The 25,163-nt window shown below is 37.1% G+C and overlaps 3 protein-coding genes and 2 pseudogenes across 3 annotated transcripts; 3 read left to right on the forward strand and 2 right to left on the reverse strand.

Annotated features, from left to right (window-relative positions):
- Positions 1-2,149: 2,149 nt before the first annotated feature.
- On the forward strand, positions 2,150-5,759 carry LOC137715081 (protein SUPPRESSOR OF GENE SILENCING 3). Its single transcript, XM_068454303.2, has 6 exons — positions 2,150-2,398; positions 2,859-3,822; positions 3,955-4,249; positions 4,444-4,688; positions 4,935-5,092; positions 5,221-5,759. The coding sequence occupies exons 2-6, from the start codon at positions 2,887-2,889 to the stop codon at positions 5,438-5,440; spliced, it is 1,854 nt and encodes a 617-aa protein (XP_068310404.2). The 5' UTR covers positions 2,150-2,398; positions 2,859-2,886; the 3' UTR covers positions 5,441-5,759.
- Positions 5,760-11,069: 5,310 nt separating this feature from the next.
- Positions 11,070-11,888, reverse strand: LOC148697814 (uncharacterized; annotated as a pseudogene).
- Positions 11,889-13,222: 1,334 nt separating this feature from the next.
- On the forward strand, positions 13,223-16,580 carry LOC137715599 (transcription factor ILR3). Its single transcript, XM_068454939.2, has 5 exons — positions 13,223-13,634; positions 14,890-14,952; positions 15,581-15,658; positions 15,753-15,915; positions 16,090-16,580. Exons 1-5 carry the CDS (start codon positions 13,516-13,518, stop codon positions 16,354-16,356), a joined length of 690 nt encoding a protein of 229 aa, XP_068311040.2. The 5' UTR covers positions 13,223-13,515; the 3' UTR covers positions 16,357-16,580.
- Positions 16,581-17,069: 489 nt separating this feature from the next.
- On the forward strand, positions 17,070-18,203 carry LOC148697815 (uncharacterized; annotated as a pseudogene).
- A 364-nt stretch (positions 18,204-18,567) lies between these two features.
- LOC137714174 (putative galacturonosyltransferase 12) lies at positions 18,568-23,843 on the reverse strand. The gene is made up of 6 exons (XM_068453454.2): positions 23,434-23,843; positions 20,717-20,769; positions 20,469-20,624; positions 19,706-20,296; positions 19,274-19,576; positions 18,568-19,173 (listed from the first exon to the last, which is right to left on the reverse strand). The coding sequence occupies exons 1-6, from the start codon at positions 23,642-23,644 to the stop codon at positions 18,889-18,891; spliced, it is 1,599 nt and encodes a 532-aa protein (XP_068309555.2). The 5' UTR covers positions 23,645-23,843; the 3' UTR covers positions 18,568-18,888.
- Positions 23,844-25,163: the final 1,320 nt, after the last annotated feature.

The following is a 25,163-nucleotide window of genomic DNA, read 5'->3' on the forward strand; positions in this document are numbered from 1 at the left end:
GTTTACTACTGACCACCAAAAGGATATCCTCACATGGGATAATTTGGTCATTGTAACAAGGCCCGGTGATATATGCATAAGCCCATATGGGCCCAGGTCAGAAGATTTTACAAACAAATTATTGGCCTGTGTTTGGGACGTTTACCGTCAGGAAAACCATTAACCATTGGTTTCTTTTTCACCCTCTGTTTTTCTTCTTTATAACCATGAATATCGAACCGTTGATTTTTCTGCATCTATTAAAAGATCATGCTTAAAAAAAAAAAAAAATCTGAAAAACAAGATTCGGTGAAATAGAATATAAACAACAATAGATGATTAAATATAAATAGAGTGTTTATGGATTATGGTAAAGAATTTCGGAGTTGACCTCTTCACAATAGTTATAAATCTTGTCGTTACGAGTAATTGTATATTTTTTTGTACATTTTCTGATTTTCCACATTTTTTATGTTAATTATTATGAATTTTTATTAATTTTGCACTCAAATGATAAACATTATTCATGATCTAAGCGCAGAGAATACAATCACGAGCATTTTGTATATTTTTTTCACACATTTACATTAACTATTATGAATTTTTGTTTATTTTGAACTTCTCCTAAAAGCCCTGTTCACGAGGGTTTATAGGATTTAAAAATCTAAACGACGATGTATCCATTGTCACAGCATAGATAATGTGTTCATGAGCTTTTGCTTTTTTATTTTTTTATTTTTATTTTTTACATTTTTTACAATTGTAAAATTAAATATTATGAATTTTTCAATGTGCTTTGGTATTTTTAATTTTCTTTGAAATTTTTTTAATCTCACTTATAGTAAGGTTTTCTTAATGTGCTCTGAAATTTTATGTGAGAATAAATACATTGTAGAAATGTTTTTAGTAGTTTAAAATTAGCAAATATAATTTTATCTTATCAGATTAAAATGGGTTATTCACTCATAATCTTGTATAACGATCTAATAAGTTATCATATTAAATTATTAATCTCGTTATTTTTATAACGTTTCGAGTCAACTTAACACGTAAAAGAGACATTGTCTTCCTAATGGTTAAGACTTCCTTTCCACGCCATTAGAAGAAAAAGAAAATATATAAAACAAACGAGATTTAATAATGATTTGGAATCCAGACCCAACATCACAATAAAAGAGGCCTTGTCCTAAGATTTCCCTTCCACGCCATTTCTTCTGCTACCATGAATATCGAACCGTTCATGTTTCTGCGTCCATTAAAACATCATGCTTAAAATTTTTTTTGAAAAACGAGATTCGGTGAGAAGAATAGAGCGTAAACAACAATCGATGATTAAATATAAATAGTAGGTTTATGGATTATGGTAAAGAATTTCGGAGTTGACATCTTCACAATAGTTATAAAGCTTGTCGTTACGAGTAATTGAATTTTTTTTTATTTTTTTTATTTTTTACATTTTCTGATTTTCCACATTTTTTATGTTAATTATTATGATATTTTTATTAATTTTGCACTCAAATGATAAACACTATTCATGATGATTTGGAGGGTTTTAAAAATCTAAATAACAATGTAATCATCGTTTAAGCGCAGAGAATATAATTACGAGCATTTTGTATATTCTTTTCACACATTTACATTAATTATTACGAATTTTTGTTTATTTTGAACTTCTCCTAAAAGCCCTATTCACTAGGGTTTATAGGGTTTAAAAATATAAACGACGATGTATCTATCGTCATAGTGTAGATAATGTGTTCACGAGCTTTTGCTTTTTTCTTTTTTTTTTTTTTTTTTTTTTTACATTTTTTACAATTGTAAAATTAAATATTACAAAAATTTTAATGTGCTTTGGTATTTTTAAATTGCTTTACTATTTTTAATTTGCTTTGAAATTTTTTACTCTCACTTATAGTAAGGTTTTCTTAATGTGCTCTGAAATTTTATGTGAGATTAAATACATTGTAGAAATGTTTTTAGTAGTTTAAAATTATCAAACTTAATTTTATCTTATCAAGTTAAAACGGATTATTCACTCGTAATCTTGTACAACGATCTAATAAGTTATCATATGAAATTATTAATTTCGTTATTTTTATAACGTTTCGACTCAACTTGTCATGTAAAAAAGGCATTGTCTTCTTAATGATTAAGACTTCCCTTCCATGCCATTAGAAGAAAAAGAAAAGATGTAAAACAAACGAGATTTAATAATGATTTGGAATCCGGACTCACAGTAAAAGAGGCCTCGTCGTAAGACTTCCCTTCCACGCCATTTCTTCTGCTACGACTTACTCTCACTCTCACTTCCTCGACCTCGCTTACACTTGGAGAGCGCGTGATTCACACCACCCATCGGGAATCTCTCCCTCTGAGGCACATTACTCCTTTTCCGACTACGATCGGCGTTGTTCATCAGGTAATCGCTCACTTTTCTCTCTCTACCGTCTACTTATAAGAGGGGTTTTGAGGGTTTTTGTTGTAAATATTCAACTTTTGGGCGTAGCAATGTGGATCGGAGTTGAACTTGTGTTTTGATTTTCTGTGTCCAGAGCGTTAGATCTGCCTCATTTCTGTGAATGGAGTGGAAGCTTGCTCAAATGTTTTAGGGTTTTTGCTTTTATTATTATGTGTTGAGCGTTTGACCTAAAAATCTTGTTTTTTGCGCTCTGTTTGGTTGATGGGAAAATGAAGAAAGGTAAAAAAAAAATTCAAGGGACAACTGGACATGGGTTTCCTTATATTTTGGTTAAAATCATGTCAAAATTATTATAAAAAAATAAATAAATCGGAAACGTAGCTGTGAGGAGATTACACGCATGTACATTATTCTGTGAATATTTTCCATATTTTCGTTGCATTTTTTTTGCTTAAAACAGTGTTGCAGAAAAGGGATTGTTTGGTACGATGAGTGCGAGAAGAAGTGGTGGAAATTTCAAAGGAAAAGATGTCTCGGGAGGAAGTAGCCCCAAGATCGAAGAGTTGAGTCATGGTGTTGCAGACGTGAGCCTGGGTTCGGCCAAGGGTGACGGAGAGTGGGAGGTGATTGCCAGGAAGTCAAAGAACAGAGCTGGAAGCAGTGCTGCAAGACAATGGGGTGCTCAAAATTCTAATTCTAAAGCTTGGACACCGGTCGATGCTCAGAAGCCAATGCGGAACAATGGTGGATCAGGAAGGGGTGCCGGAAACTTCTGGCCTTCACAAACTTCTAATACGAGAAAACCAGCGGGAAGAGGAAATGCGATTCCCCCTCCACTGGACCATGGATGGAACTGGCAATCCAGAGCTGGTTTCACTCAACCCAGGGGTTCAGAAGATTTCCACGGAAAAGATGACAAGGACAGTGATGCGGCTGCTGCTGATGCTGCCAATGATGATGATGACAACTCTGATGCTGCGGGTGATACTGACGATGAGCTGTTCAGTGATGAGTTTGACTCGGATTCAAGTGAAAAGAGCCATGAAACTCGAAAGAATAGCAGATGGTTCAAGAAGTTCTTTGAGATTTTGGATAGTTTAACTGCTGATGAGATTAATGATCCTGCTAGGCAGTGGCACTGTCCGGCATGTCAAGGAGGTCCTGGTTCCATTGATTGGTACCGAGGCCTGCAGCCCCTGATGACACATGCCAAAACAAAAGGATCAAAAAGGGTAATGCTCCATAGAGAGCTTGCAGAGCTTTTGGATGAGGAGTTGAGGAGGAAGGGAACTACAGTTGTACCTGCTGGTGAAGCGTTTGGTAAATGGAAAGGTTTGAAAGATGAGGAAAAAGATCATGAAATTGTCTGGCCTCCTATGGTTGTCATCTTAAACACTAAACTTGAGCAGGATGAAGATGACAAGGTATTAATTATGTTTTTCAAATTGGTATCTCAAGTATTGGTCGGTTTACATTCTCATGATTGTTTATAAAGCCAAGGTTCCTTGCGTTGTTATCATTTCCAGTCCCTCATTTTCTGTTGCTTTGAATTTCAGTGGATTGGCATGGGAAATCAGGAGCTTCTTGACTACTTCAGCTCTTATGCTGCTGTGAGAGCTCGACACTCATATGGTCCTCAAGGACACCGTGGGATGAGCGTTTTGATCTTTGAGGCCTCTGCAAGGGGTTATTTGGAGGCTGAGCGTCTTCACAAGCATTTTACAGAGCAAGGAACTGATAGAGATGCATGGGACCGTCGTCGTGTCTTATTTCATCCTGGTGGGAAGCGACAGCTCTATGGGTACATGGCAATGAAAGAAGACATGGACAGTTTTAACCAGCATTCTCAAGGTGTGTTCCTCTCTCTTCCCCTTGCCCTCTATGTGTTTTGGTTTTGGATGGTCATTTTGGGCATAAAATAATGAGTTTTCACTTAAAATCTCTGAAGTTCACATGCTAACTTTGATCCATTGAATTTTATTCTGCAATCAAGATCCCTGGAAATGTTGTATATGGATGTCTGACATGCTCCCATTACTAATTAGGTAAATCTAAGCTGAAATTTGAGATGAGATCATACCAGGAGATGGTTGTGAACCAAATCAGGCAAATGAGTGAGGACAACCAACAGCTTATGTGGTTTAAGAACAAGGTTGCTAAGGAACAGAGACATGCAAAAGCCCTTGAGGAATCTCTTGGTATAGTGAGTGAAAAGCTCAGGAAGACGACGGAGGAAAATCGTATCGTAAGACAGAGGACCAAGTTGCAGCACCAAGAGAACAAGGAAGAGGTAAGTTTCGCTGTCAGATAATTATGCCCCAATATTAGAGTAGAAACTAGTTTACACTTGCATCAGGGTTTGGCTTGTCTACAGTTGGTATTTTTCACCATATTGCGTGGTTTACCACCGATTGTTTTTCCTGTGGCTTCCAAATATTACGTATGTATTTGTTGTTTGTTTTTTTTTGCAGATTTACTTGCTCTTTTGTTTTGTTTCGTTTATTGGTTTGTTTGTTTGTCTTTTTGGTGTGAAAAGATGTATCTGCAAGAACAATTTTTCAAAGACCAGATCAAGATAATTCATGAATCAAGGGATGCAAAGGAAGAAAATTTTGAGAGGCTGCAGCAGGAGGAACGTGACAAGGTGAAGCACTCATATCTCAACCCTTCAACCGAAGAGGAACAAAAATACAGGTAATTTGTGTCAAAGAATACGCGTGGACTAGAGAAAGTTAGGGCCCCAGTAGTGGGTTCAATACTTTTAACCATGTGGTGCTTCTGGTTTTGTTTGATTTATATTTCTTCCATACTCATGGCCGTAGGTCGGAGGAAATTGAAAACTTCATCAAGTCTCAAGAAAAAGAGATGGAAGAATTTGTGGCAGAGCGGGACATGCTGATGAAAGCTCATGTAGACAATAAAGCTGCAATGAAGCGGAGGCATTGGGAGGAAGAGGTAGAACTGGAGAAGGATTTTGATGCCAAATTAACCCATCTCATGGAGAAGTATTCCCCACACCTCCCGGAAGAAGTTGCTAAATGACTTTGAAGGTTAGATGTTAGTAGTGCATTTGGTTGGAGGAAAGAGAGAGAGAGAGAGTGGCACATGAGCTATAAGTCACCGAAAGTTTAGGGTATTTTAATCTCTTTCGTGGTCTGGTTAATCATAGATTCCAAGAATTATGCCTAGAAGGAAAAGGCAAAGAAGCAAACATTTTGAGCGTGTGGTATTTTAGAGATGTCAAGTTTTGGCATCAGTTGCGTTGTGTTACTCGTGCTGTGCAGAATCTATTTTGCATTTCAGTTTGGTTTAAATGCTGTTTTCAACAGCTAATATTAGCTACTAGTGCCATTCCTCTTCATTCGTAAGTACGTGGAATGAGTTTGATATTTATATGCTTTTTTTTATGAAATCTGAACGTCACATACTTCGGGCTGGTTTGGTATTGCTGTTTTTTGAAAGAAAACTACTTCTGTTGCTGTGTTGTGGAAATAAACTTATTTTTGGAGCTTCACGATTTTAGCTTTTTTTTGACCTAAAATTGTGAAAATAAGCTGTTTTTAAGTGTTTACTAAACATCTTTTTAAGCTTAGTTTTTTTTTATACTCATTTTTTATGAAAGCATCTTAGTATCAATTCAGTATTTCATATTGTCGTAAAACGGTTGAGTGGAAGCTGAAAAAGCGTGTGCACAAATAATTTCTGAGTAGGAATTAAGAAGAATTACAAATTTTCTAGAGGATAAATTGAATATAAAATACGGAAATGAGTAGCTTAGTTTTTGGTGAATTAAATTTGGATGAATTAGTGCAAGGAATGCAGGCTAGCTAAGGGCAGTGTTGCCGTTCGGCTAGTGCCATATCATAGAAGTGTAAGTTCATTTTTAGAGGAGATGTCAAATATGCTAAATATGATTATAAGATATTTAGGTGTTCTCTAATAGATATGTTATATATGATGTGACAATTGAGTCGTTTAATATCTTGCTTTTAGCTTTTTTTTTTTTTTTTTTTTTTTCACAGCAAACAAACGAGTCGAATATATTTAATTTAATTTTTCAATGCATAATTCCCATTAACAACTGATAGAATGAAAACTAAAATTAGTTTTGATTATTTTTTAATAGTTAATATAACTCTAAGTTCAATTAAATAAATATTTGACATATTCATTAAAAAAGAAGAAGATTTAGTATTTATATTCAATTTGTCACATCAACCATCAAATAAAATTTTGACATATTATATTTGACGTCTCTTTCGGAGATGCTCAAAGCAAAGAGGACCAGATCCAAAACAAAGGGGTAGGGGGAGGCCACTGCAGACCCTAACTACGGTCTACCCCCGAGACAAGCTCAAAACTGCTAAGTCAGTGCCGGTGCGGTCCGTGAATTCGACAAGAAGAGCTCGGAAGAGAAGAAGAAAATTAGGACAGAATGTACAAAGTCTGTATTTGTGTCCAAATTTGGGCCAGTGTTTTTGTAGCGTTTCCTTTTTAAAGTTGAAATGCATTTGGCGGGGGTTATGGTGGTTTAACATTTCCGTGTAGCCTATGCGACGTTAATAACCCAAACACTAATTTGAGAGGATTTGTTCAGATACTAATTTCTGTTTATACTTAACCACCGTACTTGTACTCTAAACCTACCCACTTTCAACTCTATAAATACAACACTACATGAACGAAAATGTCAAAAGTATAGAGCACTATTTGTAAGTCTTTCTTCTATTCTAAAATAATAATTTTAGGGGGCGTTTGTTTCCCGGTCTTAGCTCTCATTGGACTAGATTAGATTAAATATTAGTCTAGTCCAATGTTTGTTCCCTTGCGGGACGAGTGTTAATGAGATTAACTAGGACTCGCTTTTGCTAGAGACGTCGCTAACCGGTCTTCACGAGTCCCCCCAAAAACCATGGGATCAGCTAAGAACTTCTCTTCGTTTTGCCTGATTCACCACCTCAACCTCGATTGCAACGGCACATCGCATCGTCCTACTCAATTCACTTGAAATGGTTTATATCTTTGGCTTTTTAATCTGCAAATTTCAAAGAGAGAGAGAAGTGCAGGGTGATGGAACTCGAATATGGAAAGATAATTTTTAGGATTTTGATTTTTGTGTTTTGGTTTTGAATATTTAGAATTGGTTTTATTAGAGAGATGTTTTGATTTTGAATATTTAGAATTGGATTTTACTAGAGAGACAAGCTCACTACTATGGTTTTTTCACGTTCAGTGTTTTATTTGATTCTGGGTTTGAGTTGGCCATTTTGGTTATGTGCTTGACATTCTACAGAGAGAATGTGTGATAAATGGTGAGAGAGAGAAAAGGTTGGTATCAAAAATATCAAATTCCAAAAATATTTTAGTCCACTTGCTAGTCCGACACTACATCAAACATTTCATTATTCTTATACTGCTTAGTCGATGTTAAGCCAGTCCAACTTAGTCCCTGAAGCTAGTTTAGTCCGAGATAGTCTGGTGCAACAAACGCACCCTTAAAGGTTAAGATGGCCAAATCACTGTCGCTCCTTAATCATCTTTGTTCTTCTTGGTTCAGGTAATCTTCAAATGTCCTATATATTGCAAGTGTCCATACAATTAATTAGTCTATGTATAGTACGAACTAACTCAGTTTTAATATTGGCTTCTATGTTGATCGATTTGAAGTGAAAGACTAATACGGAGTCCAAGTTCATATTTTTCCCAAACAAGAAAACTGTTGATATCGATCGCCCCACGTCCTATTGCAAGTATCAACTCATTGTGTTGATTCTTGAGAAATTGTACTAATTACATCTCAATTGTCATTTGTCCAGCTACCAATATGGAGGCATTGAGATCCTTGGATACTATCATTGGAAATGGCTACTCCAGATGCAGCTGCAATGTGCATAAATGTCCCCGGCAGCGACTGGATTGCTTTATCTTGCGTATGCACATATCCATGTTAGGCTAACAATAAGAAAATAAAATAAAATGTACATCTATATTTCATGCCGGACTATTCTCCATTGTGTGTCTCTTCATGGATTGAATCTCAATCCATTCGCTAATGTTCACACCAAAAAATGTAAAATTTCAATGGTTTTTAGGATTAAACAACCAAGTTTTATACGCTAAGACTTGGTGGAATTTCCGCCACTGCTGGACTCGCAATTGCTTTCGATGTTTTGAACAGTTTACTCGAGCAGAATATAAACACCACTAGACGTCCCAAACTTTCAACTCTACTCCAAGAATTTAGAGAAGAATCAAGTCGGTAAACATACCAAAATGTAATCAGATATGATCATTGTCGGCACAATAAACCGCCAATAAGAGCTCCCCATCAGACTCAACCAAATAACGTTCCACTGGTTCATAGAGAAAAGATTCTCTTGGCATGCATGTAGTAGTTTGTTCATTGTTTCCAGGCTTGGAGTGAAATATCGAAGGCATCCAAGGCGAATGAAGAAGAAGTATTCCCCACGCCATAGACATACAAAATTCCATCCACATATGCGATATCACTGGCTTCAGCTAGATTAAAATCATAATTACTACGTGCACATCTCCATTGTTTCTCTGTCGAATTATATGTGAATATAAAGCTATATCCTTTACTGCAAGGATAAGATGTTATGTTTTCGCCTAGGACAAGGATGGAACAATCAGGAGAAGTTGGAGTGGTCGTAAAGATTGCAAACCCTACCCTTTCACCCGTGTTCAAATCTAATGGAGGCATTTCCAGAATCTGATTGCAGAAGGGATTGAAGAAAAAGAATGCTGTCCTCACGCCACCGGATAAGTTTTCCACAGTTGAGAACAGTAACCAACCATATTTTGAAGCATGAAGTCGAGCATTGGCAATGAGTCCTTTCCCTTCTTCTATCAGATGCGTGCTTCCAATATGATGATACGTTCGTTTGGATGACAGATCAAAGAGCTAGAACGCCTTCACGGTTTTACCATCGCTCTTCTGGCACCAAGAGGGCACACTATTTAGGCATGGTGATGATGGCAAGTTTGCACTCAGTTGAACCCATTGTAGAACAACCCGCCAACTCTTGCACACCGCAGAAAAGTGACAAGGATCAAGATATGAGAGATATTACGAGTATTTATCAAATATAACCAAATATTTGTTACTAATTTTAAAAATGTCAACTTTATAAAAACTTTCAAATATATCTAAAATATTATTTAAATAGATACAAATACTCTTAAATTTTAAACCTAATAAATTAAAAATAAAATATATCGTTGCATTAAAAAAAATAAATCAAAAACCCTATTAGATGAATGAGTTCTCATGGCAAAACCTAAAAATGGTGTTTTCTCTTAAGTTAATCTTTCGGCTAATAGTAACCAAATAAGTTTCTCTTTGAAAATCTAGTAGTTGACAGGGAAGATGGAACAATACATCAAGCAGTGGTAAAGATAATCAGGAATAGATGAAGAAAGCAATATACCAGAGTGAACAAACAAAAATAAATTAACTTTTACTTGTCTCAAATTTAAAGGATTGTACAACCAATATAAATAATAAAATGATAGAAAGAAAATTGTATTCATTAAACTGTAAATTTAAAAGGGTTCTACAAAGTAGGATGAAGTTGAACGGGATTTCTACAAGTTTGCTTATAATGGCCATTTGAACCACATTTTGAACACTTTTAAGTTGATTTTTCTTCTCCACGTGATGGGATCCTCTTTTCTTTGCGCCTACCATATCTTCTTTGTGTAATTGGATGTAGGACAATTCTTTCACGTACATCATCAGTTACTATCCCATCGGTCTGATCACGAACTGGCCATATAACTTCTGCATATGCAATGACTAAGGAGTTTGTAGTATAATAATGAGAACACGTAGGATAACATGAAATTTGTCTGTGTCTACATGCAGCACAAGCATGTGAGCAAGGTAGTTGGTCAAGATCAAATTGCCGGCATGTGCAACTCTTTTCCTCTAAATTCACAACTTTAATATGAAATCCATATATATATGAAATGAGTAAGCTGCGATGGGCGATACCTACATATTCACACACACACACACACACACACACACACACACACACATATTACTCAAACAAAAGAAGAACTAAACAACAACAAAAAATCCGTATAAAAACTACAAAAAGCAATTTGCATAAAACTAAAACAAAATTACGTTGAAGTTACATTAGATATAGGTTTTAACTTTTTTTTTGTCAAACCCAAGTTTCAACTTTACTTTCTTTCATTGCAAACATACATATATTTATTCTTTACTAAACATGGTGCTGATGGATAAAGTTACATATTATTTGATATGAGAATCATTAAAATAGTTCAAAAACTTGAGAACAAATCAAAATGTGCCAAAATTAAGTAGACAAATTAAAATAAATTCTAGTTAAGTGAATGAAGTAAAATACCTGGAATGATAATCCTTGCTTGTTATTTTCTCGTACCAACTTGTCTGCCCAATCTATCAAATGTTTATTCATTTTGGCTGCCTCGGTTCGACACTTATAAAACCACTTTTGGAGAATATTCATTCTCAAATACTCAAGAAATCGTGTGATAGGTAGCTTTTGAGCATCTCTAGTGATTGCATTAAGGCATTCAGCAATATTTGTTGTCATGATGTTGTACCGCTTTCCATCAAAATACGCACGAGTTCACTTTTCATATCCAACCAAATTTAGTCACCCACCTCAGAGTCGACTTTATATATTTCTGTCATGAGACGATGAAATTCAGGAACTCTGTATGCCTTAGCAGTTGTAAAATACAGTTTGTGTACTCTCTCATGCTTAAAATTGTGCCTAATGTTTTGACTTATATGAAATATGCATGCACCACGATGGGCATTGGGAAAAACAGTCAAGAGAGCCTTCCGAATGCTTTCACGTTTGTCAGAAACGAAGACCAAGTCATCAATTTCCCCAATTGCTCCCCGTAATTTTGTCAAAAACCAATTCCATGATGCGTCGTTCTCTGAATCTCCAACTCCGAATGCTAGAGGGTATATTTGTTTATTGTCGTCCATGCATGTGGCAACAAATAGAGTGCCAAGATATTTACCCCTTAAAAACGTCCCGTCGACTGCTATTACCGGCCTAATAGCACTTCGAAAACCTCTTATGCAAGGTCCAAGTGACATAAAACAGTACAAAACATAATTATTCTCATCCGTTTCAATATGTGTTATCGTACCTGGATTTTTGGCTTTTAATACAGCAAAATAAGATGGAAGTAACGCGTAAGATTCCTCTGGTGATCCCTTAACCAACTCCATTGTATGTTCCTTAGCTCTCCAAGCCTTCACATAGCTTATACTCACACCCATGTCCTTCCGCATATCTTCTATGATGTCACGTGGTCTATGTACTCATGATACACCCTCGTACTTAGACTTTATGCATTGACCAATAAGAGGACTACTTGCTTGTCGATCATGGCGATTGATAACGTCTAATGAGCATGAGTGCATAGTAACATATTTCTTGACCTTGAAATAAGATGATTATCGTAATTTAGAAGCACATAGTTTCCACTTGACTGTATCGCCGGCACAACCATCTTCAAACCTTTCTTTGCTTGATCTCTTCACTTTGAATTCATAATTGTTCTTCATAGTATCAATACCCAACTTTTTATTTATTTATTTATTTTATTTTTAATTTTTTTATATTAAATCCTCCTTAGTCTTGTACAATTGACCTATAACTATCTCTCTATCTGAATTGCACAGGTCCGCTATGTTTGATTCATGTACAAGATTTTTACCCTTGTGAAAATTTGATCGGTTAGAACTGGGTTCATTAGATTGCACATTATTACTAGACATTTTCCTAAACAATAAGCAAAGAAGAAAGTGACATACATATTGAAAAAATTAATTTAATATTGGCCAAATTATTGGTACAACTAATTGACAATTGCAGACTAAAAGAAAGAAAAATAAATAAATAAATAAATAAATAAATAAAAATTATATCATAAAGTAAACCCTAAATTTTCTAAATGCAGTACATGAATTTCTTGGTCCCCATGGCTACGGGAAAACAACCTTGTTATTGGCCCTTGCAAGAAAACTCGATAAATCTATCGAGGCGAGTATTGCAAACCACGAAGTTTACAAACTTCATGACAACTTCATGACTATTCAAATGTTAATCTCAAAATAAATATATAATGGAGTGTAAACCGTGTTACAATCGTCATAAAAGCTTATGTTCTTTTTTTCTTCAGGTTGCAAGGGAAAATTAAATACAAAGGAAAGAACTACAAAAACAAAGAGAAAACGTAGACAAGGAAAAATGCAAGAAATTAACCATCTATACTCACCTTTGTTTTGGGGGTGCACAAGTCTTCACCAATCGTCAATGCTTTCACCAGGTCTCCACCATTTTTTAGGTTTTGTCGTGAGAATTCTTAATCTAATAGAGTTTTGATTTTTTAATTTGTTAGTTTAAAAGCTTAAGGGTATTTGTATCTATTTAAGTGATGTTTTGGATACATTTGAAAGGTTTAATAAAAACTGACATTTTTGAAATCAGGGGCTAATATTTGGCTATATTTAATAAATACTCGTTCAACTACTTTGTTTAATATATCAACTAGAAGATCAGACCATATTTCATCCATATAATATATATTTTTTTTATACCGACGATATTTTACAATAAATTCAACTAAACTACGAGGAAGAATTTGAATTTGTTTACGACGATCTTCTATAGCAAATCACTGATCTTTGTATATGTGACTTTGCTGCCCTAGCTAGCGTTTCAAACTTGGCTTTACTTTATACAAAATAAATAAAAACGTGATGAAATAGAGCCCAAGCCCATGACTTATTACCTAGGTCCATACCCAGCAACCCAGCAAAAAGCGTGTGGGTGAGATGTGTAGGTTTGGATCAACGACGAAACACACACCCAGCAAACACCACGCACCACCTGTGCTGTGCCATCAAATCCCCACGTGAGCATCAGCACACAGATTCTTCCCCTCTTTCCATACGAACCCGCCTCCTCCACCAACCCACCAAGACGGCGAATTGATCCCACTGTTTGGTTCCGAGGATTGACTAGTCCCCAACCGGAAAACCGCTTCCCAATTTTTTCCGGCAGTGTCCAAACATGGTCTCCCCGGAAAACACCAACTGGCTCTTCGATTACGGGCTCATCGACGATACCCCTGTCCTGGATGGCAACTTCACTTGGCCCGTTCAGCCCATCGCTGGTTCGGCTAGCGCCAGGTACATCCATTTCTTCTGTAATTTTGTACTAATGATTAATTAATTTTTGCTTTTGGGCAATTAATCCGACTGGGACAAATTAGGGTTTTTTGAGTTTTCGTTTCTGCTTTGATTTTGGGGTTTCTGGATAACCTCTGCGAAATTGGGTGGTTTTTGGTTCGTGGGTTGGGACTGAATGGTTGTAATTTGCTGATTTTAAGATCCTTTTGTCTTATTCCCAATCTGTTGTTTGGGGCGTTGGTTGTGATTGTGGGTATTTGGTTAATTGGGACTGTTTAGGACTGGGAAATGTGTGATGAGAGAGGCTTGGATTCAAGCTGGTAACTGATTGAATGGCTTGAATTGTACTGTGTTCTTTTGCGGGTGGGGGAAAAATATCGAATTTAACTGATACAATCACGAATTGTACTGTGTTCTTTTGCGGGTGGGGGAAAAAATATTGAATTTAACTGATACAATCACATTTTTAGGGTGTTTGGCTGAATAAAAAATAAAACGTAGCTTTTTAAGAACAAAGAAGCGACTTTTCCAACAATTTAGGGAATCCATGGTTCAAACAGACCAATTGCTTGTGCTATAGGATTTGAGTGTAATACATTTGTGGGACGAACAGAATTTGTCCACTAACTTGAAGTTTTCGTGGAAGCCACTGTGAGAGCGATAACATGTCAGTTTGTTTTGATCACTCAAAACCTTTTTCTATGAATTGTAACATTAGTGTATGAGATTTGCTGAGTACTAGTGTTGGTTGGAGTTGTGAGGGTCTGAGGTTATTTTCTACTGAGAGAAAAAGATGACTTTGGTGGTGGGATTTATACTTTAACGGGGTGACAGTCTGTTCTTGCAATGAGGGTTCCTGATGAAAAGTGGTACACATATATGCGTATATTCATGCATTTCCATATAAAGGTTTTACAGTTATATTTAAGCAATGGCCTTTGCATGGACTGCTGGACCATTTTTTGAACGACTGTTTACAGAAGGCTTCATGGGCTTGGTTTATATTGTGGATTCATTATGTGAGCATCTATTGTCTGTATGAGGTCAGAAAGCTTTGGTCATAATTTTATATATTTTTGGTTGGTTGGAGGCGACAGAGTTCAGAAATGTATTGGATGTTTGTATCATGATCTTTCTTTCTATTGTGTATTGTTTACTTTGTCGTATGCAAGGGTTTGTGTTGTTTATTCATTTTCAGATTGGGTCATGTGGTATGGTTGCTCATTTATTTTCTTTATTCTGTGGCATTCCCTAGTGTTGAACTTGATGGCTCATTGGGGGATGCTGAGGCACTTAAGGAATCTGGCTCAAAAAAGAGGTACAAAACTTTGAATTTTCTCATCAAAGAGATCACCATGTGTAACCACTTCAAAAAGCGTATTCTCATTCTCTTTTATGTACTTTATACCTTGTCATAGTTGACTATTTTCTTTAGGGAACTTTAACGAAAAGCTCTCAGTACTGTTCACTTTAATGAAAATCCACATTTTTACACTAAAAAGTCAATCCTGGTACTATTCACTTTACCCTTTATTTTGTCCTTATAGTTAAAACTCAAAGTTTTCAAGCCCTTTTCATTAGTTTTCCTTTTTCTTTAATGCATGTGCTGCTGTGCAAGAGATCATGAATTTGTGCTACAGCAGCCTTAGTCGAGGATACTAAACTAAAGTTTATAATGATCTGTTCTATCACTAACTTGCATGCTTACTGTCACCATCTATCTGTGGTTTTTCAATCCTGGATGATTTAATTTCTTGTTTTCTTTCAATATGGTTTTAAAACACCTCATGTCATATCTCCACAAATTATCAATAATTGTTCTGAAAATCACCACCTAGAAGTTACATGTTAGTATTACAAGTGAGTTCATCAAAAGCTAGGAAGTTTGTTTTAATTCATCTTATTCCAGCTGTCTTCCTCTGTCTGTTGCTTTTTTCTCATTGCAGGGTCAGATCTGAATCATGCAGTGGAACAAGCTCGAAGGCATGTAGGGAGAAGTTGCGAAGGGAAAGGCTAAATGACAAGTACATTCTATTGTTCTCTTTCGTTTATTAGTCCCCTTCTTTTCCTCTTGTTTGTGACAGGCTTGTCTTATCACTTGACATGTACCAATAATAGGTTTGTGGAATTGGGCTCCATTTTGGAGCCTGGAAGGCCCCCCAAGACGGACAAGGCTGCCATTCTGGTTGATGCTGTACGAATGGTGAATCAATTACGTGGTGAAGCCCAGAAGTTGAAGGACACGAATTCAGGCCTCCAGGAGAAGATCAAGGAATTGAAGGTAAGCCTTTGTTTCTTTTGATAGAAAATTTGAGGATGGATCACGTGTAAGAACCCTTAAATTCTAGATGGTTTGTACTCTTTATTCTACCTGGTAGAAGTTGATAGGACATACGGACTTAGATAAAAAAACTGCAGATGTGACAACGTGCAAGACATGTTTTCCCTTGTGCAGACAGAGAAGAATGAACTTCGTGATGAGAAGCAGAGGCTGAAATCAGAGAAAGAGAAGTTGGAACAGCAACTGAAATCCATGAATGCGCAGCCTGGCTTTTTGCCTCCCCCTCCTGGAATTCCTGCTGCATTTGCGGCTCAAGGCCAAGCTCACGGCAACAAGTTGGTGCCTTTCATTGGTTACCCCGGGGTTGCCATGTGGCAATTCATGCCACCTGCCGCTGTGGATACTTCGCAGGATCATGTACTCCGCCCACCGGTTGCTTAAGTCCGGCTTAATCTAAAATGATTGGGGTGGTGATTTGGGATAACATTTTGTCCCAAACAAATGTATCATTATCGTGTCATTGTTCATGTATTTTTGTTTAACTATGTATTAACTGAATTTGGTGGGTGAATTGACTGTATTTGCAACTGCATTTGCAAACCTGGCTACTTTTATGAATTAGTATGCTGGTATTTACATGTAAATCGTATGAACTATTAAGTTAATCTCGCAACTTCTCGTTACCAATTTTTAGGATGCTCTAGATGTGAATCATCTTATGCACGTTATCGATTCGGACCTATATGGAACGTCTTCACCACAATGTGCGGCCCAATAATACAGAATTCTGGACACTGCGTGGCAGTGAACGCCTTTATTTTACGTAAGTAGCTCTTGAAGGTTGCCTTCTCTCCAGATGGCTCCATCCCAATTTCTGTAGTCGTATGGCCGGTAGGAGAGCTCGTAGATAAGTGGTAGATTGCTCGTCCCCAAATGAAGAGCAACTTTCACCAGTGATGCAATGGTGGCGGTATTACAAGTCTATTATACACTACTACGTATTTTAACATTCTTATATAGCGATGCGTGATTAACTTAAAATTGTAACCAACAAACGCTTGCAAAAAACCGAAGTTAAAAAAGTACCAAAAAGTGGAAGTGCTTTTGTAACCTTATCACGAAGTGCTACTGGCAAACTACCTATTTTCGGCTTTCTTCCCCTACTCTGTTAAAACGCTCAAATGGCTTTCAACCTGCTCAAAATCCACACAAAAACCATCAAAACTCCAAACAACCCCAACCCCACCAACACCAAAAAATCAATTCCCATTCCCATTTCCCAAACACCACCAAAACACTTGCATCTCCATCCCTTTAACCCTCCCCCCAAACCCAAAATTACCACTCTATCCGCACTCTGCTCCTCCTTGTCCTCCTTCCCCACCCCTCCAACCTCCAAAGAAGCCGCCATCAAAAAAGCCAAAACCTGCCTCTCCACCACCCTCTCCAAGCTCCTCAACAATCTTCGCCTCACCACCAAGCTCAAGAAGCCCAAACAACCCCGATTCCGACTCGAAATCCCCCTCGCCGACGACTCCCCGGAATCCATCTCCCACCTCGCCCTCCAGCTCTTCCAAGACCTACCCATAAAACGAATATCCTCCAAAGTCAACGTCTTGATCGTATGGTCAAACGCCGCCTTCGCAGAAGCCGCATTGCAAGCCTTTGGGGCTTGCCCTTCGAGCCCGGTTGAGCATTCGGACATTTCCTCCATCGCCGACGATAATACCGGAAATTTGAATTCTGCTGACGTGGCGGTGTTTTTGGCGCCGGAGGGAACCCAACTGGCGGTTACAAAAACGGTCACTGATTTGTTGTTCCGTGGCTGGTGGTGATCTTCAACCCCAAGTGCGCGTTCGAGGAGGAGGCGGAGTTGGGCGAGCTCGGCGGGTTTGTGAATTCGTTTGAGGTGATTTTTTCGTTCGTGGGTTTGGAGGTGAAGGGGCTTTTGAGCAGAAGGAGGGGAATTGAAGGTGTTTCGACGTTTAAATCGCGGCCCTCGATCGGTGAAGTTGAGAACGTTTTGTATAAGTTGGTGGCCATTAATTCGCCTGTGACGAAATCAGTGAAGTTTTTCAGGGATTTGGTGTCGAATGTGACTGGAAACAAGTAAGTTTTCTTCAAGGACTGTTTGTATACTCTCTGATTGATAAGTTTTGAATGTGTACGAGGTGTTTGTTGAATTGTGTGACTTTTACATGTCCTGAGCTCGCGGTTGTGTATTTTGTTGATTACAAGGGAAAGAATTTGGATTTATGTTAATGGATTCATCATTCAATCTTGCTGTACATGTTCTCTGTCTTCATTGTAAGCTATAGAGGCAAATGTCCTCGTAAAATGATTGCTTTTCGAGAATGTACAAGGAAGAGAGACTCTTATTACGCAGTTTCGCTTTCTGCCATCCTCACTCAAGGGTCTCGATACTCATTAATGGCCGGACTAGTTATGATTTCTATAAATTTAACAGTCGGTAGGAAAAACCGAATCCTGATGCTGTCCTTCCAGCCACCTTGTTAACTTGGCACCGGGAATGCACCGTGCTTTCCATTAAGCGTAGGCAAGCAATTCATAGTTAAACGTATTTCTGACCCTTTCAGTTCTCTTTCTAATTGTTTTCCAAAGAAACAAACTTCACTCTCTTTATCTCATGTATTTGAATCTTATGAAGTATGTGGTCTTGTATTTTATTGCATGTACTACTTCTAACATATAGTCGTTAAACAAAACTGTATGATCAGAAGTTCTAATCACCGTGTAAGGGGAAAAAGGAAAGAAGAATACAGAGTGATAGGTGAAGGAATGTGCACTGAGGGAAGCGGGTTCCGCGTATCAGAGGCCCCTGCTGTTTTTTCATCTTGCATTTAAGTATTGAACGCCGTGAATTGGGGAAGAACTCTCTCTCATTTTCCTTTGCCTCATATGCAATAAACTCTTATCATCAACATATTCGATATATTCCTCTGAAAATCCAACTTAGGTTGCCGTGATACGGCAGCCCTTGATGAATTTATCTGAGAAATTGACATATTTTGCCCAAAATGGCCGAAGTTTTGGAAATGCAATATCTAGCCAGGGCTTTGCTCTCCCGTTGAAATGGATGACACCGGCACTCTTAACATCGGCAGAACTTGTGTTTTCCTGATATCCCAGTCCCAACATGTGCCAGAATGGATCGATAACATGGACATGCCCGTGGAATGCTATTAGGCCGGGGGGCAACGTTCCTAGCTGCCAAAGGCTCAGGTCTGATTTCAAGTTCTGCATTAAGATAGGATGATTTTTAGTAGACAGTAACGCATTTTCTCGCTAAATTCTTCTTGGGAAATTTTGAAAGTTACAAAGTTAAAACTTCTTTCACCTGTTCAAGCCAATGGTGGTACGTGAGGCTTATGTTGGTTTTTCTCCAAGCATCTAGGTCGAAGATGTTCATGCCATAAGCCCAGGCACATGTCTTGGGGTTGAAATTCTTAGATATCAAGGGATGAGAGAAGTTCAGATAACTCTTAAACCGCTTCGACATCACAAAGTTATCTTCTCCCTTGCATGTCTCAACTGCTCCATTGACCTTTCCATTCATTTCGATATCCCATAGCGGTGAAAGATCAGTTTGAACGACTATGTCGTCGTCCAAGAACACTATCTTATTAAGACTAGGAAACAGCTGCATTGAGATTTAGTGTAGATTAGCACGAATTGGAGAGAAAATGCAGCAATTTGTCTAGTTAAAATAGGCTTATGGAAGCACTATAAAATGTTCTAGACGCTATTAAACCATTGTTAAGCATGCTACCTCTGGTAGATGTATTCTGATGTGGTTCATCAGAGAGTTGTACTTGGGACTAAGTGCCTGCAACTTTGCTGCAATAACATTAGGCTTCTCGGTATTATTTGCCACAATGGCCGAGGACCCGCCTCTAAACTGCGACCTCACCCTTTGGTCTTTCTCCATTGCTTCCAATACCGGCACCTTCCCCTTTGTAAACCAATCGAAATGGTGCAGCGCCTTGACCTCAATTATGGCAGGTGATAACGAATGCAGAGAAAACCACGCTTGCATTGGATAATATGTCTTCCTGTCTGTGATAATGTGGAGGACAACTTTGTGAGGGTGCAATGAGTTGCGAACAAGGGATGTGGCAACAACAGAGGCGGCAAGCACATTGTCTGAGGCGAGGACAAAGTGGTAGTAGGAGTTGTCAACGAGGGCAGGGACGAGTTCAGCAGAAGGGAGCTGGAGGCGAGCAGCCGCGTTGGAGGCGTGCTCGTTGGCTAACCTCAAGGCTAGGCAGTGAAGCTGTTTAGGTATGCTGCTTGACGCTACATGCCGGTATAAGTACTCTTGGATTTTGGCATTTCGGGTTCTTTGCTCAAGAAGTGTGACCTGAAAAACATGCACCATGTCTTATAACTCAAAATACGCTTGCACCAAATACATGAGACATAATTTGGAGCCAAAATTTGGAGACCCTAGCATTATCGGAATTTCATTGCCGATTAGAGAAATGTCTTATTAATTACTTTTCGAAAAACTAAAACATTGAGAACAGAAGTACCATTTCTCTGAGCTTGACAGCAAAAGTCCTTGCGTCTAATTTTCCATCCTTTATTTCAACCATAAACTCGTCTAAGGACTGAGGAATATCAGATCTTCCTTGTAATTCATGCTTGCCGATGGGTTCGTCTAATATTTGGTATATTACTTCTGGGACCTTTCAGAAATTAATTGCATTGTTATAGACGAAAATAAAATCAAGTAATTAAATAATATCTCATCAACCAGAAGTAGGGTTTAAGAAATTACCCTTGATTCTCTTCTTCCCAATATTTTTGGCCCTAATCTTTTCCCCAAGCAACCTACCATTATAACAAAAATTAGGTGTTACAAATAACTGAAGTAATGTGTCTAATTATATTTATTTGTCCCAAGTTTAACGTCTAGTCTTCTGTATAGCAATATTTAACTGTTAAAATTAAATGATGTTTTTGTACTGAGCGCTCAAGTTATAACTAGTTAATAAAAATGAGTACAGGTTACTGTCCTATGCTGTTCATCTGATGGCTCAGAATTTATGGTTTAAAAAAAAGAAATTATGGTGGGATAAATTATGATGTTGCAGAGACAACAGATACAAGCAGCACATTTATCAGATCCTGAAAGGAGCTTTGAGCCTTCACACATGACAAAACACATTTTAAATAATTAAGCATATTTAATTATATCATTCAGTAGATTTTAAATAGATTGGATATCGCTTGACATATGACAAGACACATTTTAAATAATTAAGCATATTTAATTATATCATTCCATAGATTTTAAATAGATTGAAGCATATTTAATTATATAATTCAATAGATTGGATATCACATTAACATTCGTATTCACGTCACTTAGTACTACGGTCTAGTGATATTTATTTTCATTTATAAGTGAGAGGTCTTATGTTTGATTCTCACTAAAATAAAATTTGAACCACATTATTTCTAGCTCATTATGATGCTAAGCCCAACCCCTAGTAGATAATATCTTTTATTCAAAATGTTTTTTTTTTTTTTTTTGACAATGATAATATCTACAGGAGAGAGTGGCCATAGCCTTACAATAGACTAGTAATAATGTGGTTCAAATTTGCGAGAATCGAACCTAAGACCTCTCACTTACGTTTGAAGAGGAATATTACTAGACCGTAGTACTAAGTGGCAAAGAAAAATGAAATTTGAGTATTGTTTTTAAACTAAAGCTCAATCAAAGCTTTGGTTTCTAACAAAGTTCTAAAAGACGCTAAACGCTAGTGGGGTTGGTGAGCTAGGGCCTAGCGCCTAGGCGGATTTAAGTAAATCTATTATATTTCGTGTAAATAAGTGTATGTTTATACTTAAGATATATATAATTTCATTATAAACTACAAAATAGAATGACATATATATTAGGAATTATTGGAAAATAATAAAATAATGGGGAACATGCATATAATATGTATTCATTTAAGTATTCAACAAGTCTCTTACAATTTATTGAAGAAAATAAAATGCAAAATGAAAGTTATATATTTTCTGTCTAAGTGAGTCGTAACCTAGGCGGGTGCCTAGACGGGTCTGGATGGGCTAGGTGGGTGCCTAAGAAGGCGCCTCAGCAGGTCTAGGGCCCCATTCTTAATTTTCAAACGCCTAGGCATTAATCCGGACGGTGGCCAACCGCCTAGCACCTAGGCGGCGCTAGGCAGGGATTTTTAGAACAGTGGTTTCTAAAATAAAATTTGTAAGTACTGAATTAGTAATTATTTTGAATAACTTTAGATTCGTTTATAAGTGTTTTTAAAATGACCGAAAGCGTTTTTGGTGAAAATATTTTTGAAACCAATCCTTAGTAAAAATCCAAGCGGATTCTTTAAAAAGCACTTTAAGTGCTTCTTGTCTAGTGCATTTTCAAAAAGTGCTTTTTGAACCAAAAATCAGTTTTACCAAAAGTTCTTTTAAGTCATTTTAAAAGTATGTCAAAATGAGTCATTCGTTAGAATTTTTGTCCTTTATTTAATTCTTCAAGTCTTTTATTTTAAAAGAAAACTATAATTGAGTTACTTAAAATGATCATTGATCAACGTTGTGGTAAATTTAAGAACCAATACTCAAAAGATTAGTTCTTCAAGAACCAAAACTCATAGATTAGTTCTTCAAGAACCAATTTTCCAATTTTCTGAAAGAAAACTAAAAAGTTTAATGTTATAAGTTCCTCTTGTTCTTGCAGTGACCATTGTTCTAAAAATTCCCGCCTAGCGCTGCCTAGGCGCTAGGAGGCTGGCCACTGCCTCGATTAATGTCTAGGCATTTGAAAATTAAGAAGGGGTACCTAGACCTGCTGAGTTGCCTGCCTAGACCGCCTAGGCACCCATCTAACCCATCCAGACCCCCTTAAGCACCCGTCTAGGTTGTGACTCACCTAGACAAAAAATAGATAATTTTCATTTTGCATTTTATTTTTTTCAATAAATTGTAAGAGACTTATTTACACGGAATATAATAGATTTACTTAAATCCGCTTAGTCCGCCTAAGCGCTAGGCTCTAACTCGCCGTCCGATTAGCGCCTAATGTTTTTTAGAACCTTGACACTGACTAGAATCTTTGTTATCTGAACAAGTTTTTCTAGCAGATCATTGCTTGTTGGCAAAGAATTAATAAATTAATCAAGCCATTGGTTGATCACTATTGTAATATTATTTGCCTGCAATTGATAATTTCAAGACAGAAACGACATGCTTTTATATGAAAACCTAGATAATATTGAACAATCTATGATAAGTCTCTCACGTGTGTATCTTAACACTGGCAATTCTTGTTCCTTTCCGTTTGTATAGGAACTACTTTTCGTATCTACAAGATTACAAATAACTTGAACATGTTACGTTGTTAAATTTTCAAGATAAAGGTACATATTTAAACAAGAATCTGTCCGTACTTGTTTAGATTAATCTATAGAGAGTTGCTAGAATAATATTGGGTTTGAAAGTACATGCACGTACCTAGTGAGGAGCACTTGCTTTCCCCATCAATGGTGTCCACAGCAGTCATCACAAACGCGAACCTGAGAAGAAAAGTGAAGAACAGAATGGAGTAGAAGAGCATCCGGTACGAAAGCCGCCTTAATCCAACTTTCACCTTGATGAATTCCCTCACCCCTTTTCCCGGAAACACCGTCACATGCCTCAGGCTGGGAGATATGTGAAGCTGCATTTTTATTGTTTTGTTCAGGACACCAACAAAACTAACACATACGCACCCAAAATGTTATTTTTGGGTGGGAAACGGCAAATTCCAGTCTGATCAGGCAAACCAGGACAGAATAGAATTGCAAGAAGCAATGTTGTGTAAAAGGAAGGGTTTTGATGGTGTTAAGGTAGCTATCTGTTACCTAACCTTGCTTAGTTTTTGGGCTATAGGAGGAGATATATTAGGGTATTAATAATATTATTACGACGTGGAGAGAGATGAGGAGGGGAGTTGTTAAAGGGATAGAGACATGGGACTTGTGGTGTTTGCTTTTCTGGTTTGGGGAGTTTGGCTTGGTTTTGAAGGAGGGAAGTTGACGAGGGAGATGAGAGAAAAAACAAAATTAAAATTCATAAAAATAAAAAATTAGAATATAATAATGCACTAAATGTTTGGTTTGGTGTTTGCTTGGCTTTGCCTCCACATGAGGTTCTTGTTTCGAAGAGCTTCGACTAAGAGAGAGAGTGTGTTTGACAGAACAGTGCTTCTACATGGAAAATGACTCTGCCTCTCTCTCTCTTTCTATGGGCTTTTGGTAGTTGGAGTAAAATTGCAGGAACATTTGATTCTAATATTTTTTTTTCAAGCAAATTGTCATTGTTTGAACTTTGACTTTCAACTAGAGCAGTTTTGGTTAAAATTATTTACATTTGCACCCGACATATCGAGTTCAATTTATGGATGGTATTTATGCACATTTTTGGGTTAGTATTTGTTGTATGTTGTCATGATATCCTTCCTATCCATGGACACTACCCATGAATTTTTGGGGGAAAATCTACTTGTTGCCATGTATTTATGCTTATTTTCTTTTGTTTTTCCTGCTTTTTTTGTTATATTTGTTATATAGGGTAGAAGGCCCAAAACAACCAATAAACCCAAGTAGGGATATCCATGGGTTGAGCAACTCTATATATTTGGTCCTTCACTAGAAGTTAAGGATGGTATGGTTTCAAATCCAGTTAACATACTAAATTTGTTAAAATGTTTGTCTTCACTATCTTTGCAAATTTAATTTAAGATGTAAATTTATCTTTACATACATTTAAAAAATAAAAATTCAAAATCAAAGCATACGTTCTCTCCTTTCAGCAGGTCCCTCGTCTTTCCTTTTAATTCTTTATTATTTAATAGAAATAGAAATTAGTAAGAATTGAAGAGGATTAATTTATCGTTTGGTTTTACAGGATGATGCCTGAAGGACATTGCTAACACCAAAACACTTGCTTTAATGGAGTCTTCATCACCCTCTACAGTGTTGCGCTGGATAATGAAACAAATATTTTTGTGTTGAAGGAATAATATGTCAGTGGCTGAAATTACGATGGCCTCAAGCTATCAATAACATTCATCACATCTCTTGCCTTTACTTTGATCTGGGAAATCTTACATTCAAAGAAAGGCTTTGAAGTCAAGAAAATGGCAACATCATGATACAATAGTTTACAGACATTACAACAAAACCAAGTTGAAGATTATGCTT

Source organism: Pyrus communis, chromosome 3 (genome assembly GCF_041283825.1).
Source record: "Pyrus communis isolate YQ-2024b chromosome 3, ASM4128382v1, whole genome shotgun sequence".
NCBI classification, from domain to species: Eukaryota; Viridiplantae; Streptophyta; class Magnoliopsida; order Rosales; family Rosaceae; genus Pyrus; species Pyrus communis.